Source organism: Saimiri boliviensis, chromosome 5 (genome assembly GCF_048565385.1).
Source record: "Saimiri boliviensis isolate mSaiBol1 chromosome 5, mSaiBol1.pri, whole genome shotgun sequence".
In the NCBI taxonomy this organism is placed as follows: Eukaryota; Metazoa; Chordata; class Mammalia; order Primates; family Cebidae; genus Saimiri; species Saimiri boliviensis.
The window spans coordinates 86,460,195-86,477,202 of NC_133453.1; the positions used below are offsets into that span (position 1 = coordinate 86,460,195).

General features: G+C 39.3%; 1 protein-coding gene across 2 annotated transcripts in view; it reads right to left on the minus strand.

Moving 5' to 3' along the window:
* Positions 1-119: 119 nt before the first annotated feature.
* ARL6IP6 (ARF like GTPase 6 interacting protein 6) overlaps positions 120-17,008 on the minus strand; it is a 63,223-nt gene continuing 46,334 nt past the window's right edge. Inside the window, exons 4-6 of one of the 2 annotated variants that reach the window (XR_012517754.1) lie at positions 14,742-14,947; positions 9,515-9,669; positions 120-473 (exon numbers count right to left, since the gene is read on the minus strand). Coding sequence is in view for 1 of the 2 variants with exons in the window: in XM_074399690.1 (XP_074255791.1) it covers positions 14,854-14,947 (94 nt within the window). In the remaining variant the exon portion in view is untranslated. Of the gene's footprint in view, positions 474-9,514; positions 9,670-11,741; positions 14,948-17,008 lie in introns of those variants that run through there. The other variant, XM_074399690.1, reaches the window with a different exon arrangement.

The following is a 17,008-nucleotide window of genomic DNA, read 5'->3' on the forward strand; positions in this document are numbered from 1 at the left end:
GATCAGGGAGCCAAAAGGGAGATGGCCGCCCCGCCCCGCCCCGCCCCGCCCCGCCCCGCCCCGCCCCGCCCCGCCCCGCCCCGCCCCGCCCCGCCCCGCGTCTCCTCCAACTTCCCTGGCCAAACTCCGCCTCATTCCGCCAGTGGATAGCCTGCCTGCCTTGTGGCGTGCTCTTCTCCACGTCCTCTGAACTTCCAGCTGCCCTGTCTCTGCTTGCTAGGGTCTTAGGGATTTTATAGGCACCGGATGAGGTTGTGGCAGGCCAGGATGGTCTTGGGAAATGCAATATTTGGGCAGGAAAACAAAAATGTCTGTCCTTACCTGGGTCCATGGGCACAGGTGGGAAGGGAAGGGGGAGGGGGGACACAGGTGGAGACCTAGCCAGGGACCACGTCCTCCCCTTTCTTATCAATTAAAGGGGCCACGCTCTTCCTTTTCCAGCACTTTCCTTCTGTATCAGCAGGACCTTGTTTCTACAAAAAATACAAAATATTAGCCGGACATGGTAGCACACACCTGTAGTCCCAGCTACTTGGGAGGCTGAGGTAGGAGGATTGCTTGAGACCCAGAGGCTGAGGCTGCAGTGAGCTGTGCTTGTGCCACTGTACCTCAGCCTAGATGATAGATAGATAACTTGTCTAAAAAAAAAAAAAAAAAAAAATTACAAAGGGAAGTGTATCTGTTAGAAAAGCCAGCAGCCACATTCACAGGATCCAAATTTAATCAAAAAACACATTTTAGATTAAAAAAACAATTTATTGATTGAGAATCCAGAATTAGAGACAGGAAAACTGAATGACCAAGAGAGGTATTTTGAGCAAAGTACGGCAGTCGGCCTAGTGAACTGCTTTACAGGCTCAAGAAATATTCTTTCTTTCTCCACTGGTCATCAGAACATCATGCCAGAGACACAAGAATGTGTACTATGCACTTCTTTGGCTCTCAAGACTCCAGGCGAGAGGAGTATAGGGTGGTGAATAAGAATTCACTGCAGTCAAAAATAGTTGTGTTTGAATCCTGACCCAGCTATTTACTAGCTTTGTGAACAGGCAAATATATAACTATTCTGCCCCTCCATTTCTCATATATAAAATGGGAGAGGTTGAGAAGCTACTTTATGTTTGTATTTTATTTTAATTATTTTTGAGATAGGATCTCACTCGGTCACCCAGGCTGGAGTGCAGTTAACATGATCACAGCTCACTTCAGCCTCCAACTAATGGACTCAAGTGATCCTCCCGCCTCAGCCTCCAGAGGGGAAGGTACTTTAAAGGGACTGAATGAGACAATAAATGTGGTGCTTAGCACAGTTCAAGGTACATATGTTTAAAAAAATAGTTGCTATCAATTCACTGTATTCGTATTATGACATATCCTTGGTTATAACAAAATTAATTCTATTGTGGCCATTATTGTATCATTTACACTTTACTTTTCTTAATGGAAATTGGAAGACTCCTTAGTTCCTTGATAATCACTGGACAATGTAAGTGGCATATTTACAATTCATCTGTCTCAGATAACTTCAAAGAAGTGAACATTCTCATCTGATACTTTTTTTCTTATGAGTTTCATTCTCTTTTAAAATTTAGTTATTATGTCATTTTTTCAGAACAGCCTTCTCTGACCACCCCTTTTGTCATTCTCAAGTCTTTTGACTCCAGGGAGACAAAATTATGAATTTTCTTGTTGCTACTTATCCTTGGTATTTAGCACAGTGCCTAGCACATAGGAGGTTCTCAATATATTTTTTCAAGATAAAAATATAGGCATATCATTTTTCCTGGCTATATAAGTAGCCATCTCTTCCCACAAGTTACAAATTGAATTTTTTTATTTGAAGTATGCTTTTTTATTTCTAGGAAGTCTATTTTGTGATGTACTTGAAGCCTTTTAAGTGTTTTAATTACTACTTTGGTCAAGTTCTTGTCTGTCTCATCCAGCATCTCTGTGTCATTAGGGACCTATTCTGATTGATTATTCCTTTTATCTCTTTCCATTGTTAGGCCTGCTTAGATGTGCTATGAGTTTTCTTTCTCTGTCCATTGGGACTTTGGAATAGTTGCTGATACCTTAAATGAGGAAGGTCACAATAAGTGGAAGGTCCTGTGTGCTAGCAATATAGCAACAGGCAGATTTTCAGCCCTCCTTCAGAGCATACGCATGAAACCATTAGCTCTCTATTCTCCACCCTCCGCCACAATGTGGAGAGGAATCAGCCCACCATTTAGTTTCTCTCTGTTTCCTGGAGGCCAAGAAGATTGAGCATAATTCCATGGAAAGTGTTGACTTTTCCACTGAAGGTCAAGAATCTTTAAGGCCAACTATCCCCAGGATCTCAACATGGAGTATGCAATGCTGGTCTCCAGGCTCTCATTGGCCTCAGAGGTTAAAAAGCACTAACATCTGTACCTCATGACCCCTGCCCTAGAATCTGCTAGACTCAGGGAATTGGATAAAACAGAGTTACAGGTTGATATGGTTTTCCTCTGTGTTTCCACCCAAATCTCATCACAAATTGTAATCCCCATGTGTCAAGGGAGGGACCTGTAATCCCCACATGTTGAAGGAGGGAGGTGACTGGACATTGTGGGTGGTTTCCTTCATGCTGTTCTCATGATAGCGAGTGAGTTCTGATGGCTTTATAAATGTTCAGAAGTTCCTCCTTCACTCTTCTCTTTCCTGCTGACTTGTGAAGAAGGTGCCTGCTTCCCCTTCCATGGTAAGTGAAAGCTTCCTGAGGCCTCCCAGAACTGTTAGTCAATTAAACCTTTTTCCTTTAAAAATTACCCAGTCTCAGGAATTTCTTTATAGCAGTGTGAAAACAGACTAATACAGTAAATTAGTACTATGGAGGGTGGGGTACTGCTATAAAGATACCCAGAAATGTGGATGTGACTTTGGAACTGGATAACAGGCAGAGGTTGAAATAGTTTGGAGGACTCAGATGAAGACAGGAAGATGTGGGAAAGTTTGGAACTTCCTAGAGACTTCTTGATGGTTTTGATCAAAATGCTGATAATGATATGGACAATGAAGTACAGGTGGAAGTGGTCTCAGATGGAGATGAGGAACTCATTGGGAATTGGAGTAAAGGTCATTCTCGCTATGCTTTAGCAAAAAGACTGGCAGCATTGTACCCCTGCCCTAGGGATCTGTGAAACTTTGAACTTGAGAGAGATAATTTGGGGTATCTAGTAGAAGAAATTTCTTTTTTTTTCTTTTCTTTTTTTTTTTTAAGATGAAGCCTCACTCTTGTGGCCCAGGCTAGAATCTAATGGTGTGATCTCATCTCACTGCAACCTCTGCCTTCCAGGTTCAAATGATTCTCTTGCCTTAGTCTCCTGAGTAGCTAGGATTACAGGTGCCTGTCACCATGCCCAGCCAATCTTTGTATTTTTAATAAAGAGGGGGTTTCACCATGTTGACCAGGCTGGTCTCGAACTCCTGACCTCAGGCAATCTGCCTGCCTCTGCTTCCCAAAGTGCTGGGATTACAGGCATGAACCATTGTGCCAGCTTGGCAGAAGAAATTTCTAAGCAGCAAAGCATTCAAAAGGAAACAGAGCAAAAAAGTTTGGAAAATATTCAGCCTGACCAGGAGGTAGGGAAAAAAAAAAAAAACATTTTCTGGGGAGGAAATCAACGTGGCTGCAGAAGTTTCCGCAAGTAATGTGAAAGAAAAATAAATATTTGTTCACCAAAATCACAAAGCTAAAGGGAAAAGTCAAACTGGGAACTGCTTAGTGCAGTACCTCTAATTCTATTTAAGTCATCCCTCTGCTCACTGAAATAGATGCATATCTGATTGCCTCCTTTGGAAAGGCTAATCAAAAATGCAAAACAATGCAACCATTTGTCTGGAAGCCCCTTCCTACTTCTAGTTGTCCCACCTTTCTGGACAAAACCAATGTATATCTTATGTATATCAATTAAAGTCTGATGTCTCCCTAAAATGTGCAAAACCAAGCTATGGCCCAACCACATTAAGCACATGTCATCAGGACCTCTTGAGGCTGTGTTATAGGTACACATCCTCAACCTTGGCAAAATAAACTTTCTAAATTAACTGATGCCTGTCTCAGATATTTGGAGTTCACAGTAATGAAGAGCTGACTGTTAATTGCCAAGAAAATGGGTAAAGTGTCTCCAGAGCATGTCAGAAATCTTCATGGCAGCCCCCCTCATCACAGGCATGGAGGCCTGGGAGGAAAAAATGATTTCTTGGGTTGAGCCCAGGGCCCTTGCTGTTCTGTGCAGTTTTAGGACATGGCACCCTGTGTCCAAGCTGCTTCAGGTCCAACCAGGGCTAAAAGGGGCAAGGTAAAGCACCAGCTTTGCTTCTGAAGGTATAAGTCCCAAACCTTGGCAGATTCCACATGGCGCTGGTTTTGCAGGTCCACAGAAGTCAAGAATCAGGATTTGGGAACCTCTGCCTAGATTTCAGAGGATGTATGGAAATGTCTGGATGTCCAGCAGAAGTCTGCAGCAGGGGTGGAGCCCTCATGGAGAACCTCTGATAGGATAGTGTGAAAGGCAGGGAAGGGTGGGGTTGGAGCACACACACAGGGTCCCCACTGGGGCACTGCCTAGTGCAGCTGTGAGAAGAGGATCACCATCCTCCAGACCCCAGAATGGTAACTCCACTGACAGCTTGCACCGTGTACCTGGAAAAGCCACAGATATTCAGTTCCAGCCTGTGAAAGCAGCCTGGAGGGGTGAAGCTGTCCAAGACTGTGGGAGCCTATCTGTAGCATCAGTGTGACCTGGAAGTGAGACCTGGACGTGAGACCTGGAGTCAAAGGAGATCTTTCTGGAGCTGTAAGATTTAATGACTGCCCTGTTAGATGTTGGACTTGCCTGGAGCCTGTAGCCAGTTTGTTTTGGCCAATTTATCCCATTTGAAATGGGAACCTTAACCCAATGCCTTTACCCACATTGTATCTAGAAAGTAACTAACTTGCTTTTGGTTTTACAAGCTCATAGGCAGAACAGACTTGACTTGTCTCAGCTGAGATTTTGGACTGAATATTAACCATATTTGATTTTATTGTTATTGTGACTGCAAACTTGTCAAAATTAATTATTCTCTTTATTTTGTTATCTCAAGAAAAAGGGAAAAGAAAACTGTATAAGCTGGAATAAGAGAATAAGGAAGAAACCTTGCAAATTACCTCTGTTTTCTATAACTAGGCATAAATTATTGTATCCAGAACAACTAGCTGTTGGTGCTTTTGAGGAGAGAGACTTCTCTTTAGAGCCTAAATTATTACTTAGCACATATATTGCTCTAAAGGTTTTATTGAATAAATTAACAAGTAAAAAAGTGAATGAATGAATGAATAATATACTTGAAAACTAAGAAGATTTTGGTCATATTTATGTAATTGGCAGATAATTTTCTAAATTTGTTTTTAGTCTGAAACGATACTGCTCAAACAGCACCTTATGAGGAATCTTAGTAGGTAAAAGAGATTAATGACTCTAGTTGAAATGAGAACAGAGGACCCAGACTCTCCTTTTTTGGGTGTCCCTGGCCCCTAAGAGGGCTTCCCAGAAACACTTATTCTAAAGATCACAATACTGAAGTATACAAACCAGGCTCTGGAATGATTGTCATACTTCTGCCTGCTACATGTACTTCCATATCAATCACACCAGTTGAACTACTGGGTTCAATGAACTGCATCAGTTATTGAGATGGATAAAATAAATGAAGGGTCATTACTTTTATGAGCAGCTCAAGCCAGCTGTTAAGATTAAATGGTAAAAAGTCAAAAGACCTAATGTAAAATAGGGCAACAATTTAAAAAGAAGTTTAATGTATAATAGGACATCAATTATTAGAATTTAACTAATCAGGATCCTTGATAAACCAAATTTTATCCACTTATTTATTAAGAACAATAATATGTTAGCTGGGTGCGGTGGCTCAAGCCTGTAATCCCAGCACTTTGGGAGGCCGAGGCGGGTGGATCACAAGGTCGAGAGATCGAGACCATCCTGGTCAACATGGTGAAACCTCGTCTCTACTAAAAATACCAAAAATTAGCTGGGCATGGTGGTGCATGCCTGTAATCCCAGCTACTCAGGAGGCTGAGGCAGGAGAATTGCCTGAACCCAGGAGGCGGAGGTTGCGGTGAGCCGAGATCGCGCCATTGCACTCCAGCCTGGGTAACAAGAGTGAAACTCCGTCTCAAAATAAAAAAAAAAAAAAAAGAACAATAATATGTTAAGCAGATGTTAAGGAGATGTACTAAAAGCAGTCAAAACTACTTACATGTTATGTCTAACTACTCAGCACGGTGCTTGAAATTATGAAGGATACAAAGATGTATAAACATATGGTCCTTAGATTTAACCTGCCTATAATTTAGCTGGGAACACATACTGTTTTCATCCATGTTGTAGCATGTGTCTGTACTCTTTTCACTTTTTAGAACTTAGTACTATTCCATTGTATGGATATGACATATTTTGTTTATCCAATTATCATTTAATAGGCATTTAAGTTGTTTCCATTTTGGCTTAGCAAACCAAAAATTTTAAGTCTAATAATAAAAAACAGTGTTAGAAAAAATGAAAAAGAGATGGAAACTTTCATACATGACTAGTGAGAGTGAGAATTGATACTACCACTGTGTAGAGCAAGTTACAATACCTAGTAGAGAAGAACATGCAAATAATTTTGACGCACCAATTCCTCTTAGGAGTATACACCAAAGAAACCCTTGCACATGTGCAGCCAATGCGCATAAGAGCATTCCATGCAATGGCTTTTTTAATAAATAAAAATTTGAAGCAATGAGGTAATGGATAAATAAGTTGTGATACATTTCTATAATGAATCACTATGCAGCAGTTAAAATGGATGACCCAGGAGTACATGTAACAACATGGATAAATTTCAAAAATATAACGTAGAGTTTTTTGGGGAAAAAAAGGCAAACTGAAAATAAAATTGGTGGTTCAGGTCCTTTGAGAACCAGTTGCCAAGATGGGATTAGACATGTTGGAGATTTTATAAGGTTTAATGAAAGGAAACAACTGTGAGGAAAAATAGGGCTGGAGCTAGAGGAGGCCAGGAGTTGTCACACTACGCTGCAGATCTGACGCTTGTGAAGCAGAGAGGGAAGGAGGAAAGGTTCGGTGGAAGATTCTTAGACTACAGTGCAATTCTAAGAAAGTCTGGTAAAGAAGACAGGGCATCCTCAAGTCAATGTCACCTGTCATGGGAGTCCCTTGTCTCCCAAGAAAAGGCCCACTTTAGTGTTTCTGCCACAGTAATCACTGGCTAAGCATAGCCCTCAGCAAATGTGGCCTCAATGTGAATATGGTTATGGATTTCAGAGCATACTAGCTGAGGTATTCAGTCAATTATACTCTTCATAATCAGAGACCCAGAAGTGTACTTTTATGGTTGCTGCATGCTACAATATGGTCCCATTTATATTAAAAGAAAACACATTAAAAATTATGCTTTGTATTGGCCAGGCGTGGTGGCTCATGCCCTGTAATCCCAGCACTTTGGGAGTCCCAGGCAGGTGGATCACCTGAGGTCAGCAGTTTGAGAACAGCCTGGACAACATAGCAAAACCCTGCCTCTACTAAAAATACAAAAATTAGCCGAGCATGATGGCACATGCTTGTAATCCCAGCTACTCAGGAGGCAGAGGATGCAGTGAGCTGAGATCACACCACTGCACTTCAGCATGGGAACACAATAAGACTCTGTCTCAAAAAAAAAAAAAATTATACTATGTATTGTTTATAAATGCACACATATGAATTAAAAATATAAAAAAACAGCCAGGCATTGTGGTTTGTGCCTGAAGTCCTAGCTACTCAAGAGGCTAGGGTGGAAGGATCCCTTGACTTCAGCAGTTTAAGTCCAGCTTGGGCAACATTGTGAGACCCTCATCTCTAAAAAAATTAATACATACACATTTATAACTATATACACACATATACATATGCATATATATATTTATATACATATATATATGAAACAGAAACAAAAGTACTCATAAACCTCAGGATTGTGGCTACTTCTGGACTAGGTGGCTAAAAGGAAGGTAATGAAATCAAGAAGGGGAATATTAGGGTCCTCAGTTTCTTTAAACAAAAAAGATTGGAAGCATAACATATGACAAATGTTAACATCCGTGTTGGGAATCCCTAAAACTACCCTGAGGTTCCATGATTCATGAGGACTCACAAAAGCTGTTATGCTCATGGTTATGATTTATGATAGCAATAGGACACCGAATCAAACAGTCAAGCATAATAAGCATGTAGGCCAAAGTCCCAGAGAGAACAGACATAGGCTTCCAGTTGTCCTCTTTCAGTGGAGTCATACAGAAAATGCTTAACTCTCCCAGTAACAACATGTACAAAGTATTGTCAACAAAGGGGACCCATCCAAGCCTTGGTACCTAAGAGCCCTCACATAGGGATACAGCAACCACACGATCAACCTTAACTATTCAGTCTCTAGCCTGCCTCCCCAGAGGCATAACACAGGTGAACAAAAACTAGCATTTACTATAAATCACATTGTTAGCATAAACTATTTGGCATGGCCCAAAGCCCCAGGTATACAGATACTTTTATCAGGTAGAATATTCCACAAGCATATAGGTTATCTCCCAGGAATCAATTAAGGGCCTGGCCTTTCTTTGAATGTGCAGGGTTTAAATACCACAAGTCCTCTTAGTTAATCCTTTTTAAAAAATCTGGATGGTGAGAGTTTATATTATTCTGTTTATTTTTCATTGTTCAAAATACTTTATAATAAAAAAGAGAGAGAAGAATGAAGGAAAGAAGAAAAAAGAGGAAGGCAATAAATATCAATTTATTGATAAGGGCTGACAAGCAGAGATTCTAGACTCAGCAAGTTTGCTTGAGGGGTTAGAAATGGCTCTGACAGTTTGGTTGACTGAAACATGGACCAAAAGATGTCCTACGCTAAGTAAACAGAAATGCCAGAACTGCCTTGGTATATGGAAGAGGAAGATACCAAAAGGCTTAAGGGGACTGGGATGTCAGAATGGATTTATCAAGTAAGACCTGCTCATTCACACTGGGAGGGTCCAGAGGAGAATTTTAATAATCCAGAGTATATTATGACCCATTTTATGGCTACCACCCAGCCTCTTTACCCAGCCACTATTGTCATTGTTCAGTGTGCACATGAACAAAATGCCCATCCTGTCATGGATGGAGATCATACAGGGAGCAGTAGCATGGACTTCCACTTACCGAGGCTAACCTGGCTACAGCCATTGCTGAGTATCCAACTCTAACAGCAGAGAACAACACTGAGTCCCCAGTATGGCACCATTCCCTGGAGGTATCAGCCAGCTGCCTGGTGGCAGATTGATTATATTGTACTGCTTCCATTGTTGAAGGGGCAGGCAGTGTTTTGTTCTTACTGGAATAGATACTAACCCTGAATACAAATTTGCCTTTCCTACACACAATGCCTTTGCCAAAACTACCATCCATGAACTTACAGAATGCCTTATCAGCATCATGGTATTCCACGTAGCATTGCTTCTGACAAAGAAACACATTTCACAGCAAATAAAATGTGGCAATGGGCCCATTCTCCTGGAATTCACTGATCTCACCATGTTTCCCCATCATCATAAAGCACCGGAGGTCCTTGCTGAGGGCAAAGAGAATATAAAATGGGTAGAGAAAAAGGTAGTTATACATCAGCTATTACAGCCATGTGACCACTTGCTGAATTGAGAACCGTAATAGGTAAAAGTATTTCTTGCTTATTTTGCTATCGATATAATTGATCATATATACATAAAGCAGACATTCCCTCTTATAACTCCCCATCATCTAATACAATATACTAGTGAACTTTACATCATAGTATTAAGTTAGAGGATATCAAAGAGGAGAGTAAACATCACCCAAAACAGTATGGAGATTTCATTAAAAATTAAAAATAGAACTACCATACAATCCAGCAATCCCACTTCTGAGTATACAGGCAGAGGAAACGAAACCAGTATCTCAAAGAGATATCTGTACCTCTATGTTCCCTGCAGAATTATTCACAATAGCCAAGATATGAAAATAGCCTAGATGTCTCATATGGTTTAGCTCTGTGACCCCACCCAAATCTCATATCCAATTCTAATTCCCATAATCCCCACATGTAGAGAGAGGGACCTAGTAGGAGGTGATAGGATCATGGAGGTGGTTTCCCCCAAGCTGTTCTTATGACAGGGAGTGAGTTCCTATGAGATCTCATGGTTTTATAAGTGTTTTGACAGTTCCCCCTACATGTACTCACATTCTCTCCTACTGCCTTGTGATGAAGATGCCTGCTTTCCCTTCCTCTGTGATTCTAAGTTTCCTGAGGCCTCCCCAGCCAAGTGAAACTGTGAGTTAATGAAACCTTCTTCATTTATAAATTACTCAGTCTCGGGCATTTCTTTATAGCACTGTGAGAACAGACTAATATATTTTCCATCAATGGATGAACGAATAAAGAAAATGGTGTGTGTGTGTGTGTGTGTGTGTGTGTGTGTGTGTGTGTGTGATGGAATATTATTCAGCCACAGAAAAGAAGAAAATCCTGCCATTTGCAGCAACGTGGATGAAGCTGGAGGACATGATGCCTGGAGAACATGTATGTAAAATAAGCCACATACAAAAAATGCTGTGTGATCTCACTTACATGTAGAATCCAAAAAAGTCCAACTCATAGAAGCAGAATGTGGAACAGGGACTGGAGGAAATGGAAAGATTTTAAAAGTATATAAACTGTCCATTATAAGAAGAATGAGTTCTGGGGACCTAAGGTACAGCATGATGACTATAGTTAATAATATAGCATTGTTTATTGAAATTTGCAGAAAGAGTAGCATTTAAGCATCCTCAACCTTGTCCCCCCATATCCACAAACAGGATAGCTATGTGTGGTGATAGCTGTCTTGATTAATTTGATTGTGGCAATCATTACAACAATGTACATGTAAATCAAACCATCACATTATATACCTTGACTATATGTAATTTTTGTCAGTTATATCTTAATAAAGCTGAAAAAGTTACACATAAGATAGGGTGCATGGGATTCTGTTAGGTGGAAGTATCAATTTCTGTTAGGTAGAAGTATAACACCTAACGTAAGTATAACCTTCCACCTAAGAGAATTTAAAGAAGTATTGTCTTTATTTTGAAGTTAAAGATGATAAGGAGATGTGGATGGGTATAGTTGACGAAGGGTGGACCGTGATATCAGTGTTATGTATCAACTTGCCTAGGTTATAGTCCCAATTATTCAAACACTGATCTAGGTGTTGCTGTGAAGATATTTTGCAGATGTGATTAACATCTGAAAATCAGTTGACTGCCAGTAAAGGAGATTATCTTTGATAATCTGGGTGGGCCTGATCCAATAGGGTGAAAGATAGAACTGAGATTTCCCTGGGCAAGAAGAAATTCTACTGAAGCAGCTGCTGCCCAAGAGGTTCCATCTTGCCCCTCCTGACGGTGTGCCCTATAGATTTGAACTTGCCTGTAGATTTGAAAGGCCCCAGAACGGCAAAGTCAATTACTTTCTCAGAGAAATGTTTGTTCTTGGGTGGCTACAAATTAGTTTTACATGCTTGTATTATAAATAAGCTAACTTTTTAAAAGTTTAGATTCACTATTTCAAACCAAAGCAAGGATACCAGGAAAGAAATATTAAATTTTATATGTATATATGTATATTTTTTAACTTCTTTTACTACTGGGAAACCAGAAAAACATCTTTGAATTTATTGGCAAAGACTTTTAAAAACATCTTGAAATTATTTCTCAATTCCTTAAATAAACTTTTTTTTACATCTTTTTAATTTCAAAAATACCAGAAAATTCCATGTCTACAGTCACTTATCACACTGTTCTTTATAAAGAAAAGTTATATAAAAATGTGAAAGACTCCTCCTGCTTGCTCCAACCCATTCTCCATTTTTAACTACTATTGTGTGTGAATGCTTTTAAATTTTTTCATATGCTCATAAACACATGCCATTTTTAAATAAAATATTTTTTAAATAAACAAACTACAAATACTTAAGAGCATTATAATGATAAAATTACCAGGGTCATAGATATATATTTGATGTACTCTTTGGAAGTTAGAGTCATATCCACTGTAAGAATGTTCCATAAATTAGTCAACCATCTCCATATTGGTAGACCCACCCTGTTTTATTTATCTTTGTAATGTTAATCCCAAGTACACTGCCCACTACACAGTGGGCCCACAATAAATACCTGTCACCTCAAGGAAGATCAATGAATATAAGTGTGTCTTTTCTGATAGCAGTGATCTTGTGCTAGATAGCATAAAGCTGAACAAGCAAGTCCCATCTAAAACTGTCCAACATTGCTTTAAGAACTACTTTAACTCAGCTGTTCCAATAGAACTACTGCTCCAATCTCATAAAAGCATTATAGAAATCAACTCTGTCCTAAGAAGATTTAAAAACTTTATTATTATTGAAAAATACCTTCTCTTTAAACACAAAACAGTAAGAAAAAATAATTTAATGGGTAAGAAGAGAAGAACTGAGTTATGAATATGTTGCATGGTAGAATCCGAAATGACAAGCAGTGCAAGGTAGTTTGTAAGAACTTTACTTTTATGATGTAGCCCTTATTCAATAAAAATAGTGCCCTCTGTTTCTAATTCAAAAAGCAAGCTAAAGACATAGTTATGTGTCTCTTAAGAAAGAGAGAGAGAGAGAGAGAGAGAGAGAGAGAAAGAGAGAGAGAAGAAAGAAGGAAAGAAAGAGAAGGAAGGAAGCAAAGAAGGAAGGAAGGAAGAGGGCCAGGAGGGGTGGCTCACGCCTGTTATCCCAACACTTTGGGAGGCCAAGGCGTGCAGTCACTTGAGCCCAGGAGTTCAAGACCAGCCTGGCCAATATAGTGAAACCCTGTCTCTACTAAAAATACAATAATTAGCTGGGCATGGTGGTGAGCACCTGTGGTTCCAGCTACACAGGAGGCTGAGGTAGAAGGACCATCTGAGCCTGGGAGGCAGAGGCTGCAGTTGGCTAAGATCACACTACTGCACTCCAGCCTGGATAACAGAGAAAGACCCTGACTCAAAAACAAAAAACAAAAACTAAAACTAAAAAATTAAAAAAGAAAGAAAAGAACATAGTGCTGTTGGTGCTGGGTTTTTTTTTTTTTAATTAAATTAGCCTGTGCATCTCCTTTCTTCTGAGCTATGATCCTCAGCAGCAGTGCTAACCTTGCCTGCCCATTGAATCATCTGCAGAGCCCTAAAATATAGTTATGCCTGGTCCCACCCCGAAGGATTCTGATTTACTGTGTCTAGGGCTTGTTCTGGGCATTGGACATTTTTTAAGCTCCCAGATGATTCTAATGTACAGCTAAGGTTGGGAAGCACTCCTTTACAAAGAGAAGATAAAATGATGCTGCCAGCCCTCACAGGATTCCCTATTATATCACTAGTAGGAGAAAAGAAAGTGGTAAATGGAGTTTCAGAGAGACAGGCTAGAAGGAGCATGAGAGAGAAGAAAACTAAATCTACATCACACAGGAGGGAGCAGGTTGAAGCAAAGCAGGGACACTCACAACACAGCTTTCTAGCAAACTTGGCCTATGGTGTTCAAAATGAGACACTGATTTTCTCTCTCTCTTTCTCTCTTCTTCTTCTTCTTCTTCTTCTTCTTCTTCTTCTTCTTCTTCTTCTTCTTCTTCTCTCTCTCTCTCTCTCTCTCTCTCACTCTCCCTCTCTTTCTCTCTCTCCTTATTCCTCTCTCTCTATGGAATGAGAAGGAGGAATCAACATAATACTAGAATTTTAGATCTTGGAATTGTAGTAGTCCTAGAGGTTTGCCATTCAGTTCTTTCTTCAAGGTAGAACCTGCTGTGAGATTTGTAGTAAGTTAACTGGTTCTCACCACCTAACCTGGGGATCCATCAGTGTTCATACTGAGGCTACAATCTTCCTGAGCTGCTCCTAGCTCACAATATTAAATTCATCAGGGGCATTTAAGCCAGGCCATTCCTGCCAAATGCAGGACTCTTCTAGGGCAATCTTTGTTCTGGGACTCTCCACTGGCCTTGCTGAGACTTTGTTAAGCCGTGCTAAAGTCTGAGGTTTCTGCTAACAAATTCTAATTCCTTTCTTTTCAATTTTTACATAGGCAGACTGCTTGCTCTCTGCTTACTACTGCTCCTTTACCCCTTAAACTTTTTCATGCATTTCCCCCAATAAATTTACTGCATTTCTAATTCTGTCTTGACATCTGCTTGTAAGAGCATCCAAACTGAACCAGGACGGGAATCTCAAAAAGTGTCTTAGGTTCATATAAAACACTTTTTAGCTCAAGAACCTGAGGTTCAAATGATTTGCTGAATATCACATAGCTACTATATGGTAGACCCAGATTAGCAATAGGTTTCGTAATTCACAACTAAGATTCCTTTTTCACAACCCTAAAGGTTAGTGACTTGCTAGAAAGACTCACAGGACTCAAAAGCTGTTACACGCACTGTTATAGCTTATTGCAATGAAAGTATATAGATCACAATCAATAAAGGAAAAGGGTACAAGAGGTGAAGTCCAGAAGAAACCAGGTACAAGCTTCCAGGTGTTCCTTTCTCAACAGAGTCCCGTGGGGACATGTTAATCCTTCCAGCAATGATATATATGTGACAATGTGTGAAGTGTTGCCAAACAGGGAAACTTACCTGAGCCTTGAGATTCAGGGTTTTTTATTGGGAATCAGTCACATGGGCTCCAGCTCTTCCCACCCCAAGACAAAAGCAGATTTTCACCGTAAATCACATCCTTGGTATGAATTTATCTTGTCAGACTGGTACAGCATGATCCAAGACCTCGGGCATACAAAAAGGCTTCGCATTTCAGCCTTTGTTTCTTAGAGATTACACAGCATCTATAAAATAAAGTACCTGAAGCACATTTCTTTCATCTGAACCCAAATTGTCTTGACAGATATTTTATTATGTTCTAAATTTTTATTTAATAATTCTTTTTATAGAGACAGGGTCTCACTTTGTTGCCCTGGCTGGTCTCAAACTCCTAGGCTCAAATAATCCTCCAAACTTGACCTCCCAAAGTACTGAAATTACAAGCATGAGTCACTCTGCTTATTCTTAATAAGTAACTTATTCTTAATAAGTTACTGATGTCTTGCAGTAATAGAGGTAAGAACATCTGCAGTATGCTATGTTTTTAAACATTAACATCTTAAAAATAGTTGGACACTTTAGTGTTTCTCGATTTTTAAATCTGAGATTTAGTCATATGTCACCTGTTTAGACCATTAAAAGAGTATTGTATCAGACCCATGTATATAAGATGTAAGAACTTGTCTTTATTCTGTCTTTGAGGAAGCCCGGATTATACAATACACTCTGTTTAGCAAACTGGCTTTCACTTACAGCTAAGTAATGGATGTGTTTATTTTCAATACCTACAGATATACCTCATCCTTTTGAATGACTGTCTAGTATTCCACTGTATAGATGAACAAAATAGATTTAATCAGTTCTCTGCTGTGATCATTTAGGTTGTTTCCTGCTGTTTGCTATTAAAACAATTCTTCAATGAATATCCCTGAAAATGTGTATAAATAGAGCTATAGAATTTGACTATATGAAGCATGCAGGGATTAATTCTTGTTGCTTTCTTCTGACAGTAATAAAAGCAACTCTGATTGCTACATAGGGGAGCCATCCCTTCTCTTATTGCTCTTAAGGTAACAGCATGTGCTAGACAATTTCATATTCAGGATCTTATTTAATCTTCACAAGAATTATAAGTAGCTAATTACTATTCCTTCTTTTTAAAATTACTTTTTCTGTTTATGGGATATACATGTATAGCAAATTTAGCAAATGTGAAAATCTGTAAAGAAGAAAATTAACATCACCTAAAATTTAACGGCTCAGAGAAAACCTCTATGTCAATGAATCTTCTTTACATCTTCTTTCTACACAATTATTTTACGTGGTTGAAATACAGCTTCGTTCTGTATCGTTTTTTCATTTAATGTTATAACATTTCCTATATTATTCCTCTTGACAGCCATAACTTTCTAAAATGCTGTGCTGTATTCCATTGTATTTCTGTACTATGTTATTGGTTTTTTAAATTCACTTTCATTATTTCCTACCACTACAAATTATGTGCTATAAAGGATATCTCTGGTATATAGAATTTTGTGTGCTATATATTATTTAGGATAAAGCCCTAGAAGTGAAATTAGAAGATCAAAGCTCTTAACACATATTGCCAAACCAAAGGAAATTTTTATTAGTCACTCACTGAATTTTTCTTGCCAAGCCTTCAGATATTTAACCAGGAAGAAGCATATCCTAAACTATGGTTTAATACTCTTATATTTCTCTAGCTTCATGGCATCAACATCAACCATTTGCTACACATTTTTTTTCTTTTCTTGTATTATAAAAAATATTCTTAATATAAGAGTACATGAATAACTATATTATAAGAGCCTTGCTATAATTACTTTCTAAAATTTTCCTTTTATTTCCCAGTTCATATTGCACTGGGGGGCCTAGAAAGGCATATTCTTTATATTATCTACATTGTTAAGATTTATTTTTTAAATACTAAGAAATTTCCAATTGCTTAAAATCTTCATTGTTGGTTTGGGGTGTATCTGCCTGTTTTGGGTAGCGATAAGTTACTAAAATAAAATTTCTTTTATTTCTAAGATTTTTTTTTCAGCTGGGCACACGGGTCATATCTGTAATCCCAATGCTTTGGGAAGCCAAAGTGGGAGAACCACTTGAGCCCAGGAGTTGGAGATCAATTCTGCCAACATAGCAAAACCCCGCCTTCACAAAATAAAAAAAAATTAGCTAGGCATGGTGACACACACCTGTAGTCCTAGCTACTCAAGAGGCTAAGGTGGAAGGATCACTGGAGCCTGGAGGTCAAGGCTGCGGTGAGCTGTGGTCATGCTACC